The sequence below is a fragment of the Pantherophis guttatus genome, chromosome 2 (assembly GCF_059756535.1).
Source record: "Pantherophis guttatus breed Tessera chromosome 2, ASM5975653v1, whole genome shotgun sequence".
Classification (NCBI taxonomy): domain Eukaryota; kingdom Metazoa; phylum Chordata; class Lepidosauria; order Squamata; family Colubridae; genus Pantherophis; species Pantherophis guttatus.
The window spans coordinates 128,867,595-128,892,453 of record NC_142064.1 but is presented as its reverse complement, the minus strand read 5'-3'; the positions used below and the strand labels follow the sequence as shown (position 1 = coordinate 128,892,453).

General features: G+C 43.7%; 2 protein-coding genes across 9 annotated transcripts in view; one reads left to right on the top strand and one right to left on the bottom strand.

Annotated features, from left to right (window-relative positions):
- Window positions 1-7,416, top strand: part of ARHGAP9 (Rho GTPase activating protein 9) — a 42,021-nt gene extending 34,605 nt beyond the window's left edge. The window contains exons 15-18 of the mRNA XM_060688986.2: window positions 271-324; window positions 1,569-1,703; window positions 3,768-3,873; window positions 6,323-7,416. Coding sequence (XP_060544969.2) covers window positions 271-324; window positions 1,569-1,703; window positions 3,768-3,873; window positions 6,323-6,506 — 479 coding nt within the window. The 3' untranslated portion in view covers window positions 6,507-7,416. The remainder of the gene's footprint in view (window positions 1-270; window positions 325-1,568; window positions 1,704-3,767; window positions 3,874-6,322) is intronic.
- Window positions 7,417-8,928: 1,512 nt separating this feature from the next.
- GLI1 (GLI family zinc finger 1) overlaps window positions 8,929-24,859 on the bottom strand; it is a 142,549-nt gene continuing 126,618 nt past the window's right edge. For 4 of the 8 annotated variants that reach the window (XM_034419237.3, XM_060688988.2, XM_087886693.1 and 1 more), the window contains 8 exons: window positions 23,787-23,934; window positions 23,362-23,469; window positions 21,470-21,610; window positions 19,548-19,697; window positions 17,501-17,665; window positions 17,085-17,315; window positions 15,821-16,094; window positions 8,929-15,222 (listed from right to left, as the gene is read on the bottom strand). In XM_034419237.3, coding sequence (XP_034275128.2) covers window positions 13,151-15,222; window positions 15,821-16,094; window positions 17,085-17,315; window positions 17,501-17,665; window positions 19,548-19,697; window positions 21,470-21,610; window positions 23,362-23,469; window positions 23,787-23,934 — 3,289 coding nt within the window. In that variant the 3' untranslated portion in view covers window positions 8,929-13,150. The remainder of the gene's footprint in view (window positions 15,223-15,820; window positions 16,095-17,084; window positions 17,316-17,500; window positions 17,666-19,547; window positions 19,698-21,469; window positions 21,611-23,361; window positions 23,470-23,786; window positions 23,935-24,859) is intronic. The other 4 variants (XM_087886695.1, XM_034419238.3, XM_034419239.3 and 1 more) reach the window with 3 other exon arrangements.

Genomic DNA, 24,859 nt, shown 5'->3' with positions numbered 1-24,859 from the left:
TAAACCTCTCTTTAAAAAAAAATGGATGAAATTTCTGTTTACCAGAGCTGAAAGCAGGATAGGAAACAAATGACAAGGTGACAATGGTTGGGTTCTTACACTGCAGGGAAAAAAAACAATAGACAAGCCATCTTATGTCTCAGCATTCCATAAACTCATCCAGAATGTATTTTTGACACATTCTGGCTACCTCCAAACCTGTCTTCACCCTTTGCTACAAGATATTGTTTTTCCTGTGGCATCCTCAGTAACCATTGTGCTGCTTTGCAGAACGGGCAGTGACATCCGATGGGCGCTATGTCTTCCCGGAGCAACGTTGCCAAGGTAATGTTTGTGTCCCTCAATCATTGAAATAGCAACCCTGGTTACCCAGAAGTCATGGAAGAGGCAGGAGATTTTAATGAAACCAGATTAGGTTTTGAATGTAGGGTGCAAATTCTGAATTTTTACAATCTCCTTCAACGGGAATAATTTAAAAAATTGCTACAATTCCCAACGGAGTTTCTGTTCCTTTTAAGGATAAAGACCCAAACAAATGAGGGGGAGGGAGGGAGGGAGAGAGAGAGAGGGAGGGAGGGAGGGAGGGAGGGAGGGAGGGAGAGAGAGAGAGAGGGAAGGAGAGAGAGAGAGGGAGGGAGGGAGAGAGAGAGAGGGAAGGAGAGAGAGAGGGATGGAGGGAGAGAGGGGGGAGGGAGGGAGAGAGGGAGAGAGAGGGAAGGAGGGAGAGAGAGAGAGAGGGAGGGAAAGAGAGGGGGGAGGGAGGGAGAGAGAAAGAGAGAGAGAGGGAGGAAGGGGGCGAGAGAGATGTTTGTGTCAGGCAGTCTTATGTTTAGTCTGAAAGTTTCAGAATCCACTGCGCCACTGAGACAAGCATACTATTTTTAATAAGCGTTCCAGAGAGAGAGAGTCAAATCTGGGTTTACCAAATGCCTTTTCCCCTTCTTCCCCAGTCTCTGCAGTTTCTTTCAGCTGCCCCAGGAAAAGGGACATGAGCTGTATCAGCTAGAGCAGGGGTCTCCAACCTTGGCAACTTTAAGACTTCTGGACTTCAACTCCCAGAGTTCCTCAGCCAGCAAAGCTGGGGGTTGAAGTCCACAAGTCTTAAAGTTGCCAAGGTATGATAATTCACCGCAGCCAACTTGCCAGCATCAGTTCACTCCTGCCAACTTGCCACGAGACAACTTGACATCAGCCAACTGGCTGCGGGACAAGAATTACACTAATATCAAAGAAATGGTGGAATAGAATTATTAAAGAAGGAATGCAAAGACGGGGACAAAATGAAATGTGAAGGACAAAAATTAAAATAAAATTTTAGTTATTTTAAATAATTAAATTGAATTGTTAAATTGCCCCATGGCAAATTATCTCATGGCAAATTGGCCATGGTAACTTGTCCTGTGATGAATTGGCCGCGGCAAGTTGTCCCATTCTGATTGATTAGGGTTTATATCTCAGCCCCTTAATATATTTGGTGACTCTCTCTCTACCAACAAAGCAGAAAGATGTGACATTGAAAAAGGTCCCATTGATATGCCCTTTTTGTCTTTTTCTTCCTTGTTCCCTAGAGGAGAAGTTGAACCTGGCCAGTCCACAGTGGGATGATGTGCATGTGATAACAGGGGCCCTGAAGCTTTTCTTCCGAGAGTTACCTGAATCCCTAGTGCCCTACAGTCACGTTGGTGAATGCATAGCTTCTGTCAGTAAGTCTGCTTCCTATTCCTTGCCCTATTGATAAATGCAAATTTATCAATAAACCAGCAGAGGTTAATTCTGAGCCTGGATTAAAAACCTGGGACTTTTCTGTAATATTGCAACTCATTTTTAGAAAAAGTGCTATATAAAATGAAATTGTCTATCTTGGTTTTCCCATCGGGAAGGGGGGTGGGGGGAGACATCTCAGCCTTTCCTAATACCAATTCTCCAATCTGAGATGTACTTCGGATTATCTACAGGTATCTTAAATTTTTTGCTTCAGGAACATAATAGATCAGTGATAGCTAGCCTTTTTGCCATCGCGTGTCAAAAGTGGGGAGAGCGGGGAGGGGGGGTGTCGCGCATGCATGCCCACATCCATAATTCTATGCGTCCCACCAGAAGTTGGCAAATGGGCCGTTTCCGGCCTCCGGAGGGCCTCCGGGGGTGTGTGGAAGACCGTTTTCACTCCCCAAGCTCCTAGAAAGGCTCTGGAGCCTGGGGAGAGCAAAAAACGGACCTTCCTCACCTCCCCAGGCTCTCCGGAGGCAGGAAACAGTCTGTTTCCCTACTTCTGATGGGCCCAGAAGGCCCAAAAATCAGCTGGCCGGCGCACACATGCCCACTAGAGCTGAGCTTGCATGCCCACCGATATGGCCACGTGCCATATCGGTGCCACCTGTGGCATGCGTGCCATAGGTTCACCATCACAGTAATAGATCATTGAATGCAGAGGATCTAAAATTACTGCCTTATTTTAAGTTGTGCCCAAATATCAGGTTGCTAGAGGAGCTGGAGAATCTTAAAATCCTAATGATCAATATGAAAAATACCCTTTTTTCGTGATCTGCATCATTTTTTCAAATTCTATTCCTGTAACTTTTAGTCGAATTCAATTAAAGCTCTCATTGGTTACCATTTGAGACATCATCGATGCAGGTACACACATGCCAGCTCTGAAACTGGCTTTCTACGGTAGTGGGTCTGAAGACGGTTTTGGTTTTTGAAAGTTATATTGTGTTCTGTGTGTTTTGGTCCCTACATTGACACGTAGTCGTTACATTGCATATATTATTTGCATACATATGTACACATGTTATATATGTATACATTATTTGTACACTGCCAGAGGGAGGGTGATGGGTGGTTTCTAAATATGAATGAATTAATGAGTGTCAGTGCTTGTACACAGGCACAGACACGTGAAACATTTGAAGTTGTTTTTTTTCATAAATATAAAGGAGAGGAGGAATGATAAGGGTATGACTGAACAGGCATCCATCTTGCTGTGTTTCGGATAGTTGAAAAAGAATGAGTTGATATCATTGTGTTCCCTTAGCTTCTGTAGTCATGCATCCTGTCACGATAGGGCGTGAAAGAGTTTTCTCTACTTATTCCTTATCACTCATAAGAATTCTTTATTTGTTTGAGCCATTGACCTCAAGCCCATCTTTTTTATGGTTAAAGTGGTGTGGTAAGACTATTGTAAATCAACAATCCTATTGTCAACTTCAAACCGAACCTGGCAGCAGCCATTTTTCTGGCTGCTGCCACGTTCTGTTCCTCAGTTGCCACACAGAGGGGGGAAGCAGGGAAGGAGGTTGGAATGCTTTACTAGACACAACAGAGAGTTTCTTGTGAGAACCAAGGTCCTCTCTACTGGCAACTGCTAAGGTCGGGGAAGGAGTGCCTAGGGAGCCCGCCAATTAACCCAATTGGCCAACGTGACCTGTGACATTTGGGGATGGGGTTATCTCCTATTTTAATTATACTGAAACCATGGGAAAGATTTAGAGTTGGTTTTCCTTTAGAGCTGTGCCGCTATGATGTATTCAATAAAGAAGTTCTTTGAGGAGGATTTTAGGAGGATTTGCTTGGGTTCATTAGTTGGAGCCTTGACACCTATCATCCCAATTACAATTTATTTTCTTCTCCAAAATGTGCTTTGGATGTAACTCTGATAGCAACACTGAAGATTTCCGACCTGCCCTTTGGAAGCTACAATATCTTTCATTCTAAACGTTGCCTTCTCAGCTGAAAAAAAAAAAATCTTTTTGCTTTTCTCTGCACAGAGTTGTCTGATTACAAGGAAAAAGTGTCAAAGATTGCTGGGCTGATCCAGACTCTCCCTCAACCAAACCGGGACACACTGCATTACTTACTTCAGCACCTCCGCAAGTAAATTAGTCACCTCGAATTTGTCCAGTAATACTTTCTTCCTGGCAGAGTCTGGCTTTTGTTACAGGTAGTCCTCGACTTAAAACCACAACTGAGCCCAAAATTTCAGTTGCTAAGTGAAACATTTGTTAAGTGAATCTAGCCCCATTTTACGACCTTTTGTGACACAGTTGTTTAAGGGAATCACTGCAGTTGTTAAATTAGTAACATGGTTGTTAAGTGAATCTGGTTTCCACCTTGACTTTGCTTGTCAGAAGGTCACAAAAGGTGATCACATGACCCCAGCACACTACAATTGTCATAAATATGAATCAGTTGCCAAGTGTCTGAATTTTGATCACATGACCATGGGAATGTTGCAACGGTCATAAGTGTGAAAATGGTCCTAAATCACTTTTTTCAGTGCTGTTGTAAATTCGAAGTCACTAAAGGAACTGTTGTAAGTTGAGGACTAACTGAATTAAGGCCTCTTTTTTTTATAGCAAAGCAAACAAAATCACTAGTAAGAAAAAAGATAGCAAAAAGAAACTAATATTTAAACTTCTCTTTCAAAGGTAGGAAGCAAAGCCGATGAATTGAAGAGCAATAATCACTTGTATCCTTGAACAAGAAGCTATAAAAAGAATATATTAATTAAAAGTAGACTACCCTTGCAATTACATTTTATTATGCATATTTTACCACTGGAAGCTAAACTTGAAAATTCAGCCTGGGATCAGCAATTTAAAAGAAAATTTGTTTATTCACACTTATGAACTTTCCTGCATCTGGGTACAGATAGTCCTTGACTTAGAACCATTCATTTAGTGACTGTTCAAAGTTACAATGACACTGAAAAAGTGAGTTACGACTGATTTTCACACTTACAACTATTGTAGCATCGCCATGGTCAGGTGATCAAAATTCAATCGTTTGGCAACTGGCTCATAATTGCAGTGTCCTGGGATCATATGATTGCCTTTTGTGACTTTTTGACAAGCAAAGTCAATGGGAAAACCTGATTCACTTAACAATTCACTTACTGTCTTAACAACTGCAGTGATTCACCTAACAACTGTGGCAAGAACAGTTGTTAAATGAGGCAAAGCTTACTTAACATCTTTCTTGCTTAACTACATAAAATTTGGGTTCAGTTGTGGTCGTAAGTCAAGGACCACCTGTACAGCACTATTGGACTATTCTATAGCTGAGCACACTCTCAGTTCAATAGTGATATTCTATGGCTGAGCACTATCAATATCAGTGGTTTTGCTGTTGCAATGTGTACCTCATTGGCAGCTGAAAACATATAAAGAACGGTTGCTGGAATTAGGTATGTCTAGTTTGATGAAAAGACATGATAGCAGTGTTCCAATATCTCAGGGGTTGCCACAAAGAAGAGGGAGTCAAACTATTCTCCAAAGCCCCTGGGGGTAGAACAAGAAGCAATGGGTGGAAACTAATCAAGGAGAGAAGCAACTTGGAGGAGTTGCTTAAATTTCTTACAGAGAAATTTCCCTGACAGTTAGAAGGATTAATCAGTGGAACGACTTGCCTCCAGAAATTGTAAATACTCTAACACTGGAAGTTTTAAATAAGAGATTGGATAACCATTTGTCTGAAGTAGTGTAGGGTTTCCTGCCTAAGCAGGGGCTTGGACTAGATGACCTGCAAGGTCCCTTCCAACTCCTATTCTATTCTATTCTATTCTATTCTATTCTATTCTATTCTATTCTATTCTATTCTATTCTATTCTATTCTATTCTATTCTATTCTATTCTATCCCATCCCATCCCATCCCATCCCATCCCATCCCATCCCATCCCATCCCATCCCATCCCATCCCATCCCATCCCATCCCATTGTTCTTGAAAGACCTGTAGGGTTTACATAGTACCACTGATCTTGGGCCCCGTTTACAGATGTTGTTCCAGGCAGTCCCATCTCCTCCTAACCTCAGTGGCAATGGATTCCCTAACTTCATACAGAATCATGAGAATCTGGTAGGAAAGCTGAGTTGAATATTTGGGTAACATCTCCTAAAAATGAAGTGGTGCATCAGGTGAGGTCTAGACCCTCATATTTTGCCTTCTGAAAGGGAACTTAAATGGAAACCATTTCCTTACATGGATGGTTGAGCAACTGGCTGTAAATTTGATCCTGGAGCTAACTTTGGGAATATGGAAATGGAAATTACAGGATATCCAAAAGTTGCTTTGTGGAAGAAGCAATTCCATACACTTTGTCTTCTCTTTCTCTTATGATTTGCTGCCCTGACTGATTGTGTCTTTGATTGGTTATTTAGACCAATGGATTTACAGGTCAATGAATGTGATTTTCAGCATGTTTTGTTTTAGTAATGAAATCTCAATTAAATCTGCCTGTCTGCTTTAGCAATGGATGCATCAAACGGGACCAAAATAGTGTATGATGTTCTCATTTCCGGATTTTTTTTCCCCTCCTCATTCAGGGTGATGGATCACTCAGATATCAACCGGATGACAACTCAGAACATTGGCATTGTTTTTGGGCCAACGCTGTTGCGACATGAGCGAGATGTAGCCAGCCTGATAGAGGACATGGTGTACCAGAATCAGGTGGTCGAGTTGCTTCTTACTGAATTTGCTAGCATCTTTGGGACAGGTGCCGAATGACTTTGTTGATACTTTTTTTTTTTTTTTGGAATATGGATTGCTTTATTCTCAAGACATAGGGGATCACAATCTGTTTCTGAAGCAAGCATGGATGCTGTGAAACTCTCTGCACCAATCACAGCAGCATAGGTTACCGTCATCTTCGGAAAAGGTATTTTATTAGGAAAGGTGGATCTCTTCATCCTACTTCTTTGAGATTTGGTTTTTTTTTTTTTTTTTTAGTTGATCAAATCTTTTAGCTGGTATACCTTAGCAAAAACGTGTCATATTCATACCCAGTAAACACCTGGTGAGAACCTAAAAGAGAAATTATATGACTGAAAGCACTTTGGCTTTAAACAGTGAACAAGACCTATTTAGATGCAGATTTCAATCCAAACAAATCTATAAAATGGAACCTTTATTCCATGAATTATTGGCATTCTGTGCTGGAGGAGACAGACTTTCATTAGATGGACTGCCAGCCAGCCGAATCCCCTAGGTTTAGTCTCCTGTCTGATGTCACGGTGCCAAATAGCCTCTGTACTCTTGAAACCCTAATTCTTCAGGATTACTTTCCCCAACTGCCCATCAGATGTGTTGGACTACAAATCCCATGAACGTCTGCTACCACAGTCAAAATCTTTCTAAGGAGATGCCTTCTAAATCATTATTAGAGCACATGAGTTTCCACCAAAATAAAATTGAAACTTCCATTCAAATTGCTATTGTTTCTTACCAAATAACCTAGGAATCATCAAAGGTAATGTTTGACTATTAAGAAAACCCCAGTTCTTTTACAAAACGATGGTTTGAAAAGAAATAAATATTACAAATTCTCTGGCTCACCCCACATGTGACCTATTTCTCAGTGAGATTTGTGATTGACCAAAGAAAGTGTTCAGTAATAAAAATATTGCCAGATGTTCCATTTCTTCTGTATTGCTTTTGCCTGAACTTGGCCTTTTAGGGATCTCATTTATTTTTTAGATGTATATTGGGATGAATTAGGAAAAATTCGCTGCTATTTTTTCATGCCCTTAACAATTTTATGAATGTACAAACAAGAAGAAGCCTTTCTCCATCTCTTCATAAAAAAATGTTTAATTCTTGCCAGCCGTTTAGCTGTTAATTGAGGGGGCACGGTGGCTCAGTGGCTAAGACGCGTAATGAGGTGAGCTCCCATTACTTGTCCCAGCTTCTGCCAACCTAGCAGTTCAAAAGCACATAAAAAATGCAAGTAGAAAAATAGGGACCACCTTTAGTGGGGAGGTAACAGTGTTCCGTGCGCCTTTGGCATTTAGTCATGCCAGCCACATGACCACTGAGACGTCTTCGGACAGCGTTTGCTCTTCGGCTTTGTAATGGAGATGAGCACCGCCCCCTAGAGTTGGGAACGACTAGCACATATGTGTGAGGGGAACTTTTACCTTTACTTACCATCAATTTATCCTCAAGAATCAAACACAATTGAGCGGAAAAAAGGGGGAAAAATAATAAAACAAGCATATTCCCATTACTTGTCAACCTGAATCTCATGCATAACCTTCTTTAGTTTTCTCAAATCGTTGTATCTCTCCATCTCAGACAATGAATCTTGAAACATCTGGCTTGTGTTAGAACCAAGCTCAAAAAAAATCATCACAGGAGTTCCATGATTTACACCAGTGTTTTTTAGCCTTGGCAATTTTAAGATATGGGGAGTTCAAATCTCTGAATTCCCCAGCCAGCGAAGGTTGGGAAAGATTGATCTAAATTAATGAAATGAGAAATTGTTGGTCTTAAGGGGAAAGGTTTCTTTCTTTTTTTATCTGACCGTTTCACATATGGCTCTGAAAAGGCTGATATGACCTCTTAGATGTTTTCAGATTTACATGTAAATCTTCTTTATCATAATTCAGTTGTACAAGCTCATTAGGAAGCATGACCAACTGCCTACATCTTAATAAATACACCATTTGGGCAAGGGGGAAATTGGGCAGTTTTTTTTCATTTTTCTCAGAAGTTTTAAAGATGTCTCTCATCAGCAGCTTCCTTAAGCTGTTCTTGGGCATTGTGCTAAGCAGGTTTAGATCAGGTTACTATTTGGATGGAAACTCATGAGAAAGTACTACTGCTGAAAGCTAGACTGGAAAATCAAAAGACCATTCTGGAAGAAAGCAATGACAAAACACTTCTATACCTTTCCCCAGAAAAGACTGCAATAATTTGTCTGACAAGTGCTAGCATTGTTATCCCTTTTCTTCCCATTGTATTTTTGGCTTGTTTCCTTCCATTGAAATTATGATGAAAATTGCCTGTGGATTGGTACTTCTCTTCCATGGCCTTAGAGAAAAGTGAAAAGTTTGGGGACCAAAAAAGCCATTTACCAAAATGAAGGCTTAGCTGATGACCCTCAGTGTCTTGAATGGCTTGCTATATTTAAATAAATGAACAATTTAGCTTTGCTTTCATTTTTTTCCTGAGGAAATATGTTTTATTAACCTTTTATTGGTGCTTTTTTTCTCCTCTAAAAAAGAGAGTGAGAGAGACAGAGAAAAAGACATAGGTAAAAAATATTCGCACACATATATACTATGTACAAACTATCAAAATACATGTCATCGTGATATGCCTAGAATTTGTTCCCCTGCTTTAATACTTCCCTTTATCCCTTCCCATAGAAGATAATCTCCAGGGAGAGACAGACACTGGTTTGGCTTCTAGGCTAAAGTATAACAGAAAGATACAAAAGGAAAGCTAAAACAGAGGCAAGGAATATTCTTTGGTTTCTTAGGCTGAGTTTATATTTTTGCTATGAGGAAAATGCTGGGGTGAGGGACATGAGGACAGTTCATAGGTGGAACTATGAGAGAAGATGTTGCCTCAATGGGAGAGGCATAACTTAGTGAATCAGCCCTTAACTTCTCATCTAGGTCTCCTGTCTAAAACCCTGAAGAGCTCCCATAAGCACATGGATAATTCTGAGCCAGGCAGTCCAAGGTTCAGCTTTGGTACAAAATAGCTTGCTTTGTTCTGCTGAGGATATTTTAAAGGGGAACCACTATCTTTTATTTGGAAACAAGCAAACAGCAGGAATGTAAGGGTAAAGGCAGTCAGTGCAGTTACGAGAACTGTTGATAGCTTGAAAACAGATGTATTATTGGCCTTCGTTTATATATTCACTTTTTCCCATTGCTTGTGTGTGGTCTTTCTTTCTCTGTCATTTTAATTCAACAGATTTTTAGAATGTTACTAAAAACCTCCAAGGCTAATTAAGCAGAGTTGATAGGAGGGGGGAGCTTCTAAGCACCAGACAATGATATTCCCCATTAAATTTTTAAAGTTATGATTCTGCTTCCCTACCATCTGTATCAATACACTTCACTTTGCCCAATTGCTTATATATGGATTTGGAAAAACCAGGAGGGCAAGAACACAAGTTTGCTGACTGACCACAAGAGTAAGATTCAAAATTATATTCTTGGCTCTCGTGTAGCTTTACTTCCTGGACGGTTGCAAGCAGAGAATAGGCTGGATAAGTCTTATCTGATCTAACATAAATGCGTACCTGAAGAATTTCAAGTGCTTTTCAAGTGCTCCAGATTTGAAGTTATCAACATGCAACTAAGAGACCTTTGTAGAAGAAACAGTTGGGAGAGTTTCTTTTTCACACCACCATTAATATTGCAGGAGTTGCCAAAGTTTCTTTCAGACTGGGCAGATGCATGGGATGAATTGGGACTTTAAAAGAATAGGGCTGGTTGTTCCTCAGTGTACAGCTGGAAACCCTATCTTGAATGAGGATAATGAGCTATCTAACTACTGTGGTGATGTAGTGGTTAGAATGCAGTATTGCTGGCTAATTCTGCCGACTGCCTTTATGGTCTGAGAAGATCTGTGCTGCTGTGTTGCTTCTCCAACTTCTAGGCCAGTTTATTTCATTTTTACTTAGTGTATGGCAAAAATATTAAAAAGCATATCAAAGTTATATTTTCAATGAGCAAATATGAAACTATTTATTCTGTTTACAAATTCAAAAGTAGATTATTTGCTGCGTATAGTCAATACATGATGGAGATGCAATACTGAATCTCTCTGGGGATTCCCTGATATGAGAGCTGTGGTGGCACAATGGTTAAAATGCAGTGTTGCAGCTAACTCTATCCACAACCTCGAGTTTGATTCTGACCGACTCAAGGTTGACTCAGCCTTCCATCCTTCTGGGGTTGGTAAAATGAGGACCCAGATTGTTAGTGGCAATATGCTGACTCTGTAAACCCCTTAGAGTGGGATGTAAAGCACTGTGAAGTGGTATATAACTCTAAGTGCTATTGCTATCTTTAACACAATATTTTGGATTTTCCTTATTGTAATAATTCGTTCAGTTTCACGGGTTTTCAAATTAAGGGAGCAATCACGACAACGTAGCATTGCCCTTGTGGCCAAATTTCTACTTTCAGCAGCCCAGTGGATGGGATATTTTGTCAGAATCTAAGACATGTAAGGCACGGTGGCTCAGTGGCTAAGACGCTGAGCTTGTCGATCGAAAGGTCGGCAGTTCAGCGGTTTGAATCCCTAGTGCCGTGTAACGGGGTGAGCTCCTGTTACTTGTCCCAGCTTCTGCCAACCTAGCAGTTTGAAAGCGCGTAAAAAAAAATGCAAGTAGAAAAATAGGGTCCACCTTTGGTGGGAAGGTAACTGCGTTCTGTGCGCCTTTGGTGTTTAGTCATGCTGGTCACATGACCACGGAGACGTCTTTGGACAGCGCTGGCTCTTCGGCTTTGTAACGGAGATGAGCACCGCCCCTAGAATCGGGAACGACTAGCACATATGTGCGAGGGGAACCTTTATCTTTACCTAAGGCAGGTACATTGATTTTCAAGTACATATAAAGCTGCGGCTTGCATACGCGATCAGGCAATTACAGCTTTAAGACCAAGAGCTCAGAAATGGCTTCAAACACAATGAATTGCTGTGATAATCACTTCAGGTTGAAATCATAAAAGGTATTATGAAATCCAATAGTGCATGTGCTTGTGTCAACCAGCCCTAGCTCATTTGGAATCAAGAGGAATTTACCTGTAGGCTGGGTTAATAAGTGAACTGCGTGCTGGGTGTCTATTTTCGCTTATAAATTAATCTGAATTTACAAGAAGATTCTTTTGTTCCATAGGCATTTTACTCTTAACGTGCCAATTTGTCCACCTTTCCATTTAGCCTTCTGCAATGTATATGAGTTTATTTGTGGCACGTGGTGGATAAGCTTGTGGTTTCTCTTTTTGCCTAGTTTCTCACTGTTCCCCAATATGTGGCATTACAAATCTTTTCACACTGAATGGGCACCACAGCAACATCCAGTTCCCTGACGAATGTATTTCCAAACATATGCCTCCCACATGATCATCTAGCTTTTTTCAAACCTACATCTAAAACATCTTTATCCCAGCACTCAGAAAATACACACATGGAACTCCTCTCTGTGTGGAATCATGAGCATAAATTTTCCATACGTCCTCAAACCACATTCCAACCGAGCAAGTCATACGCATGACTATAGCTGGGGAAGGGCCCTTAAATCTACAACACACTGCAGAGGGGACCTTTGTTGTAGTATGGCCAGGTGCCATAAGAGGAGGGGGAGGCATGTGTGAAACTGTTAGGTAGGCAAAAATAATTAAGGCAAGCGTTCTGGCAGGAAAACGGAAGATGAGCACCTTCCTAGCATTGTACTTTTATTTTATAATTTCGGGTTTTATAATAGCAGTAATTACCGGGTGGGAGTTTATGGCAAAAGATAAATTGGTGGTACTTAGAAATGCCAGGTTAACTTTTGCTAGCTTGGCAAATTGGGAGCTGAAATGTGGGAATGGAGCTGAATGTGGATTGAGATATGACCTGAGACTCAGCAACTTCCAAGGGTGAGACCATTCTCGACCTCCAGATGTTGCTGGACTCATTAGCCCAAACCAACATGGTCAAAAGCCAAGGAGGGTGCAATGTATATTCCAGCATCTGGGAGGGTTCTACAATCATGCTTAAAAGACTCCATGTGGCAACGGAGGCAGTTTTAATATGCTGTTCCTCCAGATGTCTTTCCTCCTCTGTGTATTTTACAGGAAAGATGTATGAATAAGTGACAATTCTGCACATTTTTGCAGCACTGCATGTATCTAAGCTTGCTTTTATAAATATATATCTAAGTATTATCAATATATACGATAACAGACTTAACGTACCCTATCAACAAACTCTGAGGCACTGTGCAAGAAATGCTTTGTAACATTCTTGTTTCTTAATAGATTTGAAAAGAGGCACTTGGGAAGCTTATCAAAAATACTGGTTTTCTTTGGGAAAGAGGATTTAGTGGGAAGAAGAGATGAATGACCATAGATAAAAATCTAGGTAGCCCTGAGTTCTGTTTTTCTCACTAAGGGCCTGGGAGAGACACACTTCCTTTCCCATTAGCTGCCCATCTTTCAGCCCATCCGATCAGCAGATCAGCTTATCTAGGGTGTATAAGGATAAAAAAAAAATGCTATTTTGTACCAAGGAACCTGGAGGTTACTAGTTAGAATCAGCTCTCTCCCCAGTGAGTTCGGCCCAGTAAGAGTCATGCTTGTCTCTCATATCAGCCTGATTCTGATAAATAGCAGTCTTCGTCATCAGAGCTTTGTCTAAACATACTAGGAAAGGGTATTAAGGAACTGGTTCTCCCCTGCCAATGAGTTCAGCATGGAATTCATATCCCCCACCGCCATGTTGGTCGGGCCCCCAGGTGGGGTAGGACTAAGGGCCTCTGTGTCATCAAGGATGGCGGTGAAGTCCAAGTGGGTGTTTTCTAAGTCCAGAGTGTCCAAACTATTAGACACCTGCTCCTCTGGCAGATAAGAGAAAGAGTCAGATTTAGGGGCCTCCAGCCCAGGAGCATAAGGCCCACCGGGATCCTCAGCCACGCAGCTGGGGGGCTGATGGTGCCTCTGGTGGGTATTCATCAACTTGTGCCCAGAAGCTTTGCTCAGCGGCACGTGCATTGGGATGGGAAAGCCTGTTTCTTCAGGACCGTGAAGAGGGGGTAAGCGCATCATATGGTGAGAGCCACCATCACCGGGGGTTTCATAAGAAGGGCTAGCTTGATAGCTCAAGTTGCCTGGACGGTTCAGTGGCTTTGGTCCACCAGGTGGATGTGGGACCATCCTTGGATTATAACACTGGCTGTTGGGGCTTAAAAGTGCTTTGTTTTCCATAGCTGGAGATGGCCTGGCAGGGTAGCTTGGATACTTTACACCAGGGTAAGGCTGGTGTTGTTGGCTGTGCCCGTTCTCTGTGTCATCCATGACGTTGCTGGCTGGCTGCTCCCCCCACATCAGTGCTTGCTGTGATTGCACATAACTCCGTACCATCATCTCTTTGACTTGCAACATCGGGGTCTGGGATCTCCTGCTCGGGGGCTGCCCCACACCATAGCAAGAGCCCTGCTGGTTTTCGGGATGATATTCGCCATCTCCACAGACTGGTTGAGACTGGTTGTATAACGCCTGCTTCATGCTCTGGCAGGAGGCAAGAGCAGCCGTGGCCGGTTGGAACTGTTGCTCGGCTTTAATATGTGCCTGGCCAAACTGGAATGTCCCCTGTCGGCCATGGTTGGCAGGCTCTGCTCCCATGGGCTTAGCTTCAGGGATTGGATACTGGGTGGAGTGGCACTGCCCCATGCCAGGGAGCGATGCAGGATTTATCCCTGAGTTGTTGCTGTCCCACTGCCGTGCAGTGTGGAAAGCCACGTTCATCTGGCACTGCGACTGGATGTAGTCTGGTTGCTCAAAACCACCTTCTAGCTGCTCGTGGGTCACTGGACTCATTTGTAAATCACCCACCAGCTTCAAGGTGCCTCGATGAGCGAGATTGCTCTGCAGCTCCATGGCCGTTGCTTGGTATGGGTAGTTCCGCTCCTGGTAGGTAAGGTAAGGTTCCATCTCCAGCACCTCCGGCTCCCCAGACGGGATGGTGCTCTCCATAGCGGCGGCTTCCAAAAAAACATTCTCGCTGATGCTTGGTGGCCGTGGGGAGAAGAGATGGTGGGGAAGGTTGGCCTCGGTGGCCCCCGTCACTTGTCCACCAGGTCTGCCTGCACTTGCCGGGCTCATGTTGCTGAGGCTTTTAAACCTTTGCACTCGTGGAACCGGATGGGCCTCTGCCACTGCCTGCGCGGGGTCACTGGCTCGCCGGCCGCTGTGGCTCAGGTGGGGATGGAGAATGCCAGTGCTGCTGTAACCATGGTAATCGTTTGTGCTGTGCTCATGCACAAAAGGAGGCAAGCACGAGCTAGAATAATCCCCTACGAGATTTGACTGAGCGGCTCTGTCCATATGGGGGAGAGGGGTAGGAGGTGGCCCACCTGTTGCTGCGGCATATTTGGCCTTGAGGCGGTACTGCTGGGCTGGAGTGAGGTTACCCAGCCCTGGAAGTCCTCCGCAATGGCTGGCCTCACTAGAACGTCTTGAGGCATCGGGGGATATGGAGTCATATATATCCGGTGGGCCTAATCCATTGGGGGCACCCCCGGCTGGCAGATAGGGTGATACCATGGAAGAGCGACGGCTGACGGTGTAGGCCGAACTGACAGTGCTGGTAGTGCTACCTCGTCGGTCTCCTGCCACAGTTAGTGAAGGCAGGTCACTGGATGAGAGCTCCATAACGCGCCGGTGAGAAGCCGCTGTAGAGGGGCCCCCGCACAAGCCAGGCATCTCTCTTGCAGGACCTGCAAAAAAAGGTCTAAGTAAGCAATTAAAAGGACACAGCCTGCAGACCATTTGTTTTGCGATTTTTAAAATAAATTCCAAAGATTTATCAATAAGCAGAGCAGATCATCTCCCACCCCCACCCCTTTCTCTCTTTCCCACTGCATCAATACTTCTCCAGCTTTAAACTTATCCAAAGCCTGCTCAACATTGGATCTTGGTTCTAAATAATTACTCAACTGTTTTAGGGTTCCCACAAAGAATCTCTTTTCTGATTTGGAGGCAATGAAATAAATCAACGCAAATTAATAGATTCAGAACCTCCTGGAAGATTTACTCGTTCCAAGTGATTTTTACTAAGAAAAGGATCCGGAGAAGGAGGCAAAATTTAGGGACAATAGTGAAGGGAAAGAAGAAGAATGAAAGGAAGAAGACTGTTCTTCAAGATGGTGCTTGGAAGAGAGCTTTTGCTTCCCTCCTAAAAATGTCTTCCCCCCCCCAAAAAACGGGAATTCCAGCTCCCCCAGCTGGAATTGCTTGAATAGCCATGTTGGCGGTGATGCAGTTCATTTCATTGCCTTCTAGTGGCCATGAAAGTTCCAAACTTTCCCCACTTACCTGCCCCGGGGATGGAAGGAAGTTTGACCCCCTTCATTGAGAGGGGCTTACGCAACTGCTTGAGTTTGTCAATGCGCAGGTTCTCCAGCTTGTGCAGTGCTGAGAGCCCAGAGGTTCCCATGGGCTCAGATGGTTCCTCCAACGCGGACAAATCCTCTAAGCTTCCCCCCACATTTGCGTTCATCTCCACGCCGCTGTCGTTATTATTAGCGCTGCCCAAAGGGGAGCGTTCGCTGCTGCAGGACGATTGACCCCCAGGGCTGGGCTGCGGCTTCTGGGTGGAGGTGGAAATACAGAAGCATCTTATTGAAGTGATGTTTTCAGCTCAAGTTTGCTTTCTGCGCTAACTATTTCACATTCTTTCTTAAGGTGTGCCTTGGGCGGCAAGCCAAATTTTTGTGAAAAAGGAGGCTCAGTGTCAGTCTTGATAGACAGCTGCTACTGAATACATGAAACGGCTACCGGTTTCAGCATTGCTCATTGTTTGATCTTGAAGCTAACCTTCGAGATGACCTCATCTTATTCTGCAGTTTAAAACCAATTTTCTGTCTCCTCTCTTTGGAGATAAGTACACTTGTGACAAGGATGACATGACACACATTTATGCCCAAGGATTTATAGTTGCCCTAAAACTGCCACAGATTTAACTAAAAATTCCAAGGCAAAATAATTTGAGTTCCGCACATAGAAGAATTAAAATTGGTGAACTGTGCAGCTTTGGGTGTGTGTGATGGTTTTGCACCACAAATTCTGCTTCTATTAACTGTAGGCGTTTGCTATATTGCAACAAGTCTCAGCTGTTACACCCCGATTATAAGAAATCTGATTTAAATTTCTCTTGCTGTTGAAGGTGGCATACGCTTTCAAGCCCCTTCTCCCTTTATAGCCATGAAGATTAACCTGTGTTTTTATTTAACACAAAAAAGATGTTTGGGATGACGCAAACATACAGTACCAATTTCTGGGCATACGCAGTTCAGATGTGGAGAACAAAGCGCTTTGATTTCCCTTTCTTGTCTCCAGATCTGCTTTCCATATGTGGAGATGTTCATTCAAGAACATTTCACACATCTTTGCTTTTGCTGTGCAATACATACTAAGAGTCAATGGGGTGGGAATTGTCCTTTGGTGTGTTCCCTGAATTCAAGAAAGTCTGCCCCTAAATGCGACCTCAGTATCAGCCCAACCTGCCCATCAAGCACCCCTTACAGTCCAATGTCCTCTTCTCCCACCCTTCTCTCCATTTCCACCCCGTGCTGCTCACCAAATTAGAATCAGGTACCATGAGTTTCCCCTCTTCCTTCCTGACCTCACTATCTTTCTCCTGCTTCATGTCACCATGGAGAGCCAGAGTCCGACTGGTGGGTACAGTGTCTCCACGGTGCTTCTTGGTGACGTGAGCATCTGGCCCATGCACTGTCTTGACATGTTTCCGCAGTGAGCTGGGATCGGTGTAGCGTTTGGTGCAGCCGGGGATCTTACAGACATAGGGTTTCTGCCAGAAGACAGACAGGCCATTAGGGTACAGATACCTTCGGGGCAGAGAATGCTTCTTTACCTTTTATAAAAACCTTTTTTGACAAGGTAATATACACCCAATACCAAATTGTGGGCCTCCTTTTGGGAGTCCATCTACCTCAGCCGTTATAGTCAAGGCTTACCTCAAGCAGTTGTCCATACCTCATTGGAATGTGTCCGGTTTTGGTGCTTGGCCCTGTCAGAAGCGTTAGAGAAAGCTTTATTGCAGCCTTCGTGCTCACAAACGTAAGGCTTCTCGCCAGTATGGGAGCGCAAGTGGGTCTTGAGGTTCTCCAGCCGGGAGTAGGCCTTATTGCAGCCTTCAAACTGTAAAATAAAAGCAAGGAGAGAGGTTCACTGCATGGTAGAATTTCCCTCAAAGCCCACTTTGTGGTTTAGCCAGGTTAAAATATTTCCTCGTGTACTGAAATTCTTGCCTTAACCTGCCTCCCGATTCTAGGTGTCTGGTAGATTTCATGGGCAACTTTATCAGTTGAAGCTGATTATTATCCTGCACACATCTCTATGGATAAAGATTCCTCAATGCCACCTACGGTTACGGTTCCAGTTACGGTTTGTGGTTTAGCCAGGTTAAAATATTTCCTCGTGTACTGAAATTCTTGCCTTAACCTGCCTCCCGATTCTAGGTGTCTGGTAGATTTCATGGGCAACTTTATCAGTTGAAGCTGATTATTATCCTGCACACATCTCTATGGATAAAGATTCCTCAATGCCACCTACGGTTACGGTTCCAGTCAGTGGGGAAAGCACCTGGCTGCAAAATTACGGTGTTATGTTGGCATCACAACGTTGAATGGGATCTCTTCCTCAGGAAGAATCATGTCTTAATAGGAAGGAAAGCAGCCCTTCCTAACAACTGAGAGGTGTTTTTGTTTGTTTTTTGCATAACGGCCAAACATGTTTCATGCACTGAAAATACTGGAGTGGAGTGGGCTTGGGGTTTGCAGTTTATTTTTTTGTAGGGGATTTTTGTTTCTTCAAGGAATTGCAATAGATTAGCGATAGTGGCACTGACTGACTTATCATTTTAGGACTCTGCTTTGGTTGGATGGTGGAAGCAATATTTGGCTCATGTTAGTATTCCGAGGCAGGCAAAAGATAACGAGGTTCATGAGTTGAAGGTTTGTAGTGGAGAAACAATATAATGTGGAAATGCTCTAATCTAATCTAATGGGATTGGGTATGTCTAGTTTAATGAAAAGAAGGACTAGGGGTGACATGATAGCAGTGTTCCAACATGTAAGGGGCTGCCACAAAGAAGAGGGAGTCAAGCTATTCTCCAAAGCACCTGAGGGCAGGACAAGAAGCAAGGATGGAAACTAATCAAGGAGAGAAGCAACCTAGGACTAAGGAGAAATTTCCTGTCAGTTAGAACAATTAATCAGAGGAACAATTTGCTTCTAGAAGTTGTGAATGCTCCAACACTGGAAGTTTTTAAGAAGAGTTTGGACAACCATTTAATGCTATAGGGCTTCCTGCTTGAGTAGGCGCTTGGACTAGAAGATCTCCAAGGCTCCTTCCAACTTTGTTATACTATTAATCAGCGGATCTTCAGCCAACCATAGGATTGTAAGAATGCCAACCCACGTGCAGTGATGTCATGATGGAAATCTTACCAGTTATGTATAGGTAGTCCTCAACTTACAACAGTTAATTTAGTGACCATTCAAAGTTACAACGGCACTGAAAAAATGACTTATGGCCGTTTTTCACAGTTACAATCTTTGCAGCATCCCCACGATCACGTGATCAAAATTCAGATGCTTGGCAACCGGTTCATATTTATGACCATTGCTGTGTCCCAAGGTCATGTGATCTCCTTTTGCGACCTTCTGACAAGCGAAGACAATGGGGAAGCCAGATTCACTTAACAACCGAGCTACTAACTTACCAATTGCAGTGTTTCATTTAACAACCGAGGCAAGAAAGGTGGTAAAATGGGGGCAAAACTCACAACTTAACAATTGTGGCTCAATTGTGGCTGTAAGTCAAGGACTGCCTGTACTTACAATCCTGATGCCTGATGCAAATTCAAAGATGATGGCATTTGCGTCACAGCGGCATGATGCACATCGGCTGCTTGCCTCCCTTGCCTTGTTTGCAATACCCATGCTTCAGACAACCCTGCTTCTCTTTTTAGGTATGCCAGCTAGCTCAAATGCCAGCCGTTTGTGCTTGTCCTACTTACTGTGCATTTATGAGGTTTTTCTCCCGTATGGCGCCTCATGTGGACGACCAGCATGTACTGAGCTTTGAAGGGTCGTTGTTCCCGTGAGCAGTCGTGCCAGTGACACACAAATTCCTTCTTTTCCCCATGGATATGCTCATTGTTAATATGCTGCGATGTTAGAGATGAAGAAGAAGCACAGAGACCAGAATTAAGGGGCAGTGACTATTTCAGAATTCTCCTGACTTCAGGAGAACAGGAGAAGTTGTTTTAGAGTTCATCCATTGTATGTAGGACTGCAAACTAGGGAGATTAAATTAAATTATTTGGGGGGGGGAACCCTTTTGTTTTACACACATGTAATTCAACATTTCAGTACACATATCAGTATGATTCTTGTATCCCTTTTACTATAATACTGTATATTAACCCTTTCTGGGTTAATGTACTGGATATTTTACAATATTCTTTGTTTTGTCTTTTTGGCTTGTTTGCTGCATTGTGGCATATGGCTTACAGAACTATTGGGAAGGTAATTAATAAAAGAAAATGATAAAACAAGATAAAAAATGATAATGTTGTTCTGCTCAGCCATGAAGCTCCTCGGGAAAGTAAAATATTTCTTAATCTAACCTATTCTGTAGAACTGTTGTGAGGAAAAAATGGCATATTGCATGTACAGTAAGTCTTAATGGAAATAAAGAGCACTGACGTGACAAACTTGTGTGATCTTATCAGTGGCGGTATTCACTTACCTTCGCTACTGGTTTGCAAATGTGAGCACGCTCGCTACGCCGCACAAGCACCTCCGCGCATGCGCAAGACTTTCTGCTCATGCGCAGAATGTCAAAAATGGGAAGTGATGACGTCCAGGCGGGTGGGTAGAGCCTACCGCCGCCGCCGCTACCGCTTCGTCCGAACCGGTTAGAACCGGCAGAATACCACCACTGGATCTTATGTATTAATAAAAATATTCTTACCAGCTAGAAAGAAGTGACAATTTTTCACACATATGAAAGGTTTTTAGGATCTTTAACTATCTCTTAGCTTTGAATAGAGATGAGGAACGTAACACAGGGCCAACTCACACCGTAAACATCAATTGGTGTACTAAGCATACTATAATTCTGTGAATATGCTTAATGCCTTCATCATAATTCCCCTATTAAAGCCATCTAGACTTACGCAGCAGACCCAGGAGACTCACTTTGGTGTCACTTTCTCAGGCAAATGAATGTTGCAGTAGTCACAACCATACGTTGTGACTAAGGAGAAATTTCCTTACATTTAGAACAATTAATCAGTGCAACAACTTGCCACCAGAAATTGTGGGTACTCCAACATTGGATGTTTTTAAGAAGTGATTGGACAACCATTTAATGCTATAGGGATTCCTGCTTGAGAAGGGAGTTGGACTAGAAGTCCTCGAAGGGCCCTTCCGACTCTGTTATTCTATTATTCTGTTAATCAACAGATCTGCAGCCAACCACAGGACTGTAAGAATGCCAATCCATGTGCAGTGATGTCATACGAAGGCAGGATTGCCAACAGAATTCTCTATTATTACTGATTGTTAATACGGAGGTACCTCAGTATTGTCAATTGGTTCTGGGAGGCACAATGAGTACCAAACACATTTTCCCCATAAGGAATAATGTAGTGAGTCACAAGGCAGCTGACACCGACAAGTTCTAGTTTGTGTGTTGAGTAACAAACGAACGATGAGCATCGTGACAAAATATCCCTGTCAAAATGCATTGAGTACCAAATTTGATGAGTTTCAAAGCAGTTGAGTACCAAGCACTGATACTCATCCTTCCCTCTTGCCAGAAAACTATATAAAAATAAAATAGGCCTCTTTCTGAGATGTATTTCAAGTAGAATATTGGGACACGGGCTTTTCCAGTTTATTTAAAGACCCCCTTGTTATCCTGTCAACTCACATGCACTAGCTGTTCCTGAGTGTCAAACTCTTTGGTGCATCCTTCCCAGTGGCAATTGGTCTCATAAACTGCTTCAGCTTCCACCTTCCCGTCTTCCTTCTCCAATTCATCTCGTGGATCAAGAACACTTAGTAAGGGGTCCTGGGGTGGAAATAAAATGCATATTCAAAGATACTCTGGGAAAATCAACTGGAAATTTTCTTTCACTTCAATTCACCAAAAGAGAACAGATAGTTCTCCCTACTTTACACTCTAACAAAGGTTCCGTGGTCTTGAGTGTCATCTTGGTCTCTTCTTACCCACCACATTTTCATTTCATTTTATTTAATTTGTATGTAACATGGCTGATGTGAAGATTTGAGGGCAGAATGAGGAGCCATCATTTACTAGTTCAGCACATGTTCGGTATGTAAAAAGGTTCTGATTCTGTCCAGGGCATCCCAGGGAGTGAGGCTAGGTAAGGATCCTGGGTGATCGTTGCCTATTGAATGGCAGAATCAGATTGCTTCTAATGCATTTCACAGGGCTGTCCAGAGCTCTGGATTTCGAGAGAAGAAGGCAATCTGAAACCTGTGTCGGCATGCCTGTTACCCTTGACAGCAAGTTCTTAAAGAAGCCGAATCTCGGGCTTGTGTCTCAGCGTCACGTGACCCCAGGAAAAGATATGTTTGATTTAAGGAGGTGCCAGTGAGCACAATGAATGAATAAATGGAGTGAAAACATAACTTATTTGCAGGGGTAGGTTTCTTTCACGGTTGGATTAAGGAACTGATCTCTCGCCATACCACTGCTGATTTAACTGCAGTCCTAAATAACAGTATAGTAACAGTCACTGTAGAATGTCTTCTACTGGCTGTCTCTCGGGGTAACTGCACCCCTGATACAGATGTTTCAGCCGGAGCAGGTGCCAACCAACTACTCAAGCCCTTCCGGATACTCATGGTGGGATTTTTCTCCTATGGGGCACTTCCTATGGATAAGCTGCACATGTAGAACTGTTGCTCTCCTTCACACAATATGTTTTTTATCTGTAATATTTCTGATTTTTTTTTTTGTCACATGAAAGAATCCCAACATAAGAAATCTCTCCAACCTTCCTATAAAGAAGGCTGTGCACAGTTTTGATCCACAGGTAGACTTTTCTCATGTCCAAAGTGGCTCTCCATCATTAAACAGGTAAAAGTAGCGATGGTGTATAACCGTTATGGCGAACCTATGGCAAACGTGCCACAGGTGGCACACAGAGCCCTCTCTGCAGGCACCCAAACCATCGACCCAGCTCTGCTCTACCACGCATGTGTGTGCACCTCCTGCCGGCCAGCTAGTTTTCAGATCTCTGCCGCGCATGCACAAGATGCATATGGGAGGCACATGAGCATCCATGGGGGGAGGGGGGTCGTGCGTGCATGCACAAGGGGCAGGGGACTGTGGGGTTTACGGGTGTGGGATGCACGAAGGGGCACACGCCTGCGAGGTTGGAGCGTGGTGGGACCCACACGCATGCGCATGGTGCACATGGGGGGGTTGGCATGCATCCGTGTGGGGGGGAGCACGCGGGGGTATCATGCTCTCATTGCATTATGGGTGTGCATGTACGCGAACGCTAATGTGCGTGCATGCTTTTGGCACACAACGACAAAAAGGTTAGCCACCACTGGTGTATAATAACCCTACTGTGATTAATCTAACCACCTGTGAGCTATGGATGTTCAGGGGGGGAAAAGAAAATCACACCAACATGGTTGTGTAACACTGCCTCTGAGAGAGAATGGTCTGACATCCTGTTCATTCTCTTCCTCCTTTTCAACCCCGTGAGCCGGTCCCCAGGCTATGGGTGGGGAGAGGGGGTGCATCTGTGGGCCTGTGAGCACATTGCTGAGGCCTGCTGTTACCTGTGTCCCCGTAGAGGCAGGGCTGGAAATGTCACCCTCCGAGCACTCCTCCAGGCACTTGGTGCTCAGGGCATCCAGCGGGCTGCCCAGGCTGGACTCTGACTTCAGCTGTGGGAGAGAGACGGCGAGAGCTCCAGGTGATGGCACCCCCTCCAACTATAGCCCCAGCCTCAAACACTGTCCCCTTAGTCTCCACAGCCCCCCCATCTTCCTCTCCCAAACTCGTTCAACAGATCTTTCTAAGTGTGATAGGGCACCCCTAGGAGTTTTAAATATTGGTAATGGCAGGTTTTTCTCTCCTCTGTCTCTTTTCTGCAGGTCCCGATGTTCTGCATAACAAGTTAGAAGTTGCTATCTTCGAGGCATAAAATATCTGCCTGTTTTAGGGTGACAGGTCTCGAAGGGCTGGGTGGGCACCCTCTTACCTGGCAGTGCTTCAGCATCCCACGAGGGGGTGGCATATGGTGCATCATCCCCGGCCGGCTAGTCACGTGTTCATGAGGCCCACAGGGAACTGTTGTGGGGTTGTGGCCAAAGGACATGCCTTGAGGTTTCTGGAACCCAAGTGAAGGGCTGTGGGGATGAGAAAAAGCATAAGCACTTGCCTCAGAAGAATTCATTTGCCAAGTTTTACAAGCGTAACAAGGGTTGCGTCTTTCACGGCAGTGCAACTAAAAGGGTGACTGTGTGGTGGGGGAAAAAAAAAGTAACTTCATGGACTCTGCGCTGTGGTGGCACAATAGTTAGATTGCAATATTGCAGGCTATCTCTGCCCACCGCCAGCAGTTCGATCCTGACTGGCTCAAGGTTGACTCAGTCTTCCATCCTTCTGAGGCTGGTCAAATGAGGACCCAGATTGTTGGGGGCAATAGGCTGACTCTGTAAACAGACTTTTCCCCCTCATAGCTAGCGTTTTGAAAACATGGATTAGATTTTTTTAAAATCAACAAAGAATTCAGTCCAATCTAAAGGGTTGGAAAATTGAGGGGTAAAATACTAAGATGACCTTGGTCAGTCGTATCTGCCTATCCATTTCTGTGGATGTCCCATGTTAAGAGTTTTGGGATGGAGTTTTCAACAAAGGCCAAATGATCAATCTTGGCTTGGTTCTGTTACAGAGTGACTTTAGTAAGGCACCTAGTTGGTGTCACTTTGGGAAGATGTGAATCGTTCTGCATAGTAAGTGTAAGTCCCTAAGGGACCCAGAAGAAGGGCCTTTTCTGTGGTGGCCCCCTCTCTCTGGAACATCATTCCTCTGGAGATTAGATTGGGCACCACTCTAACACTCTTTCAGAAGGCCCTGAAGTCGTGGTTTTGCCAGCGGGCCGGGGAAACCCAGAGTGGGATGGAGCCCATTACATGGCTAGTATGAATGTGTGCTGTTGCCGGGGGTGGTTGTTGTTATTATTATTTATTTTTATTTTTATTATTTTTATTTCTTTTATATGGCGTTTTCATATCCTTGTAAACTGACTTGATTCGCCATGTGCAACATAGG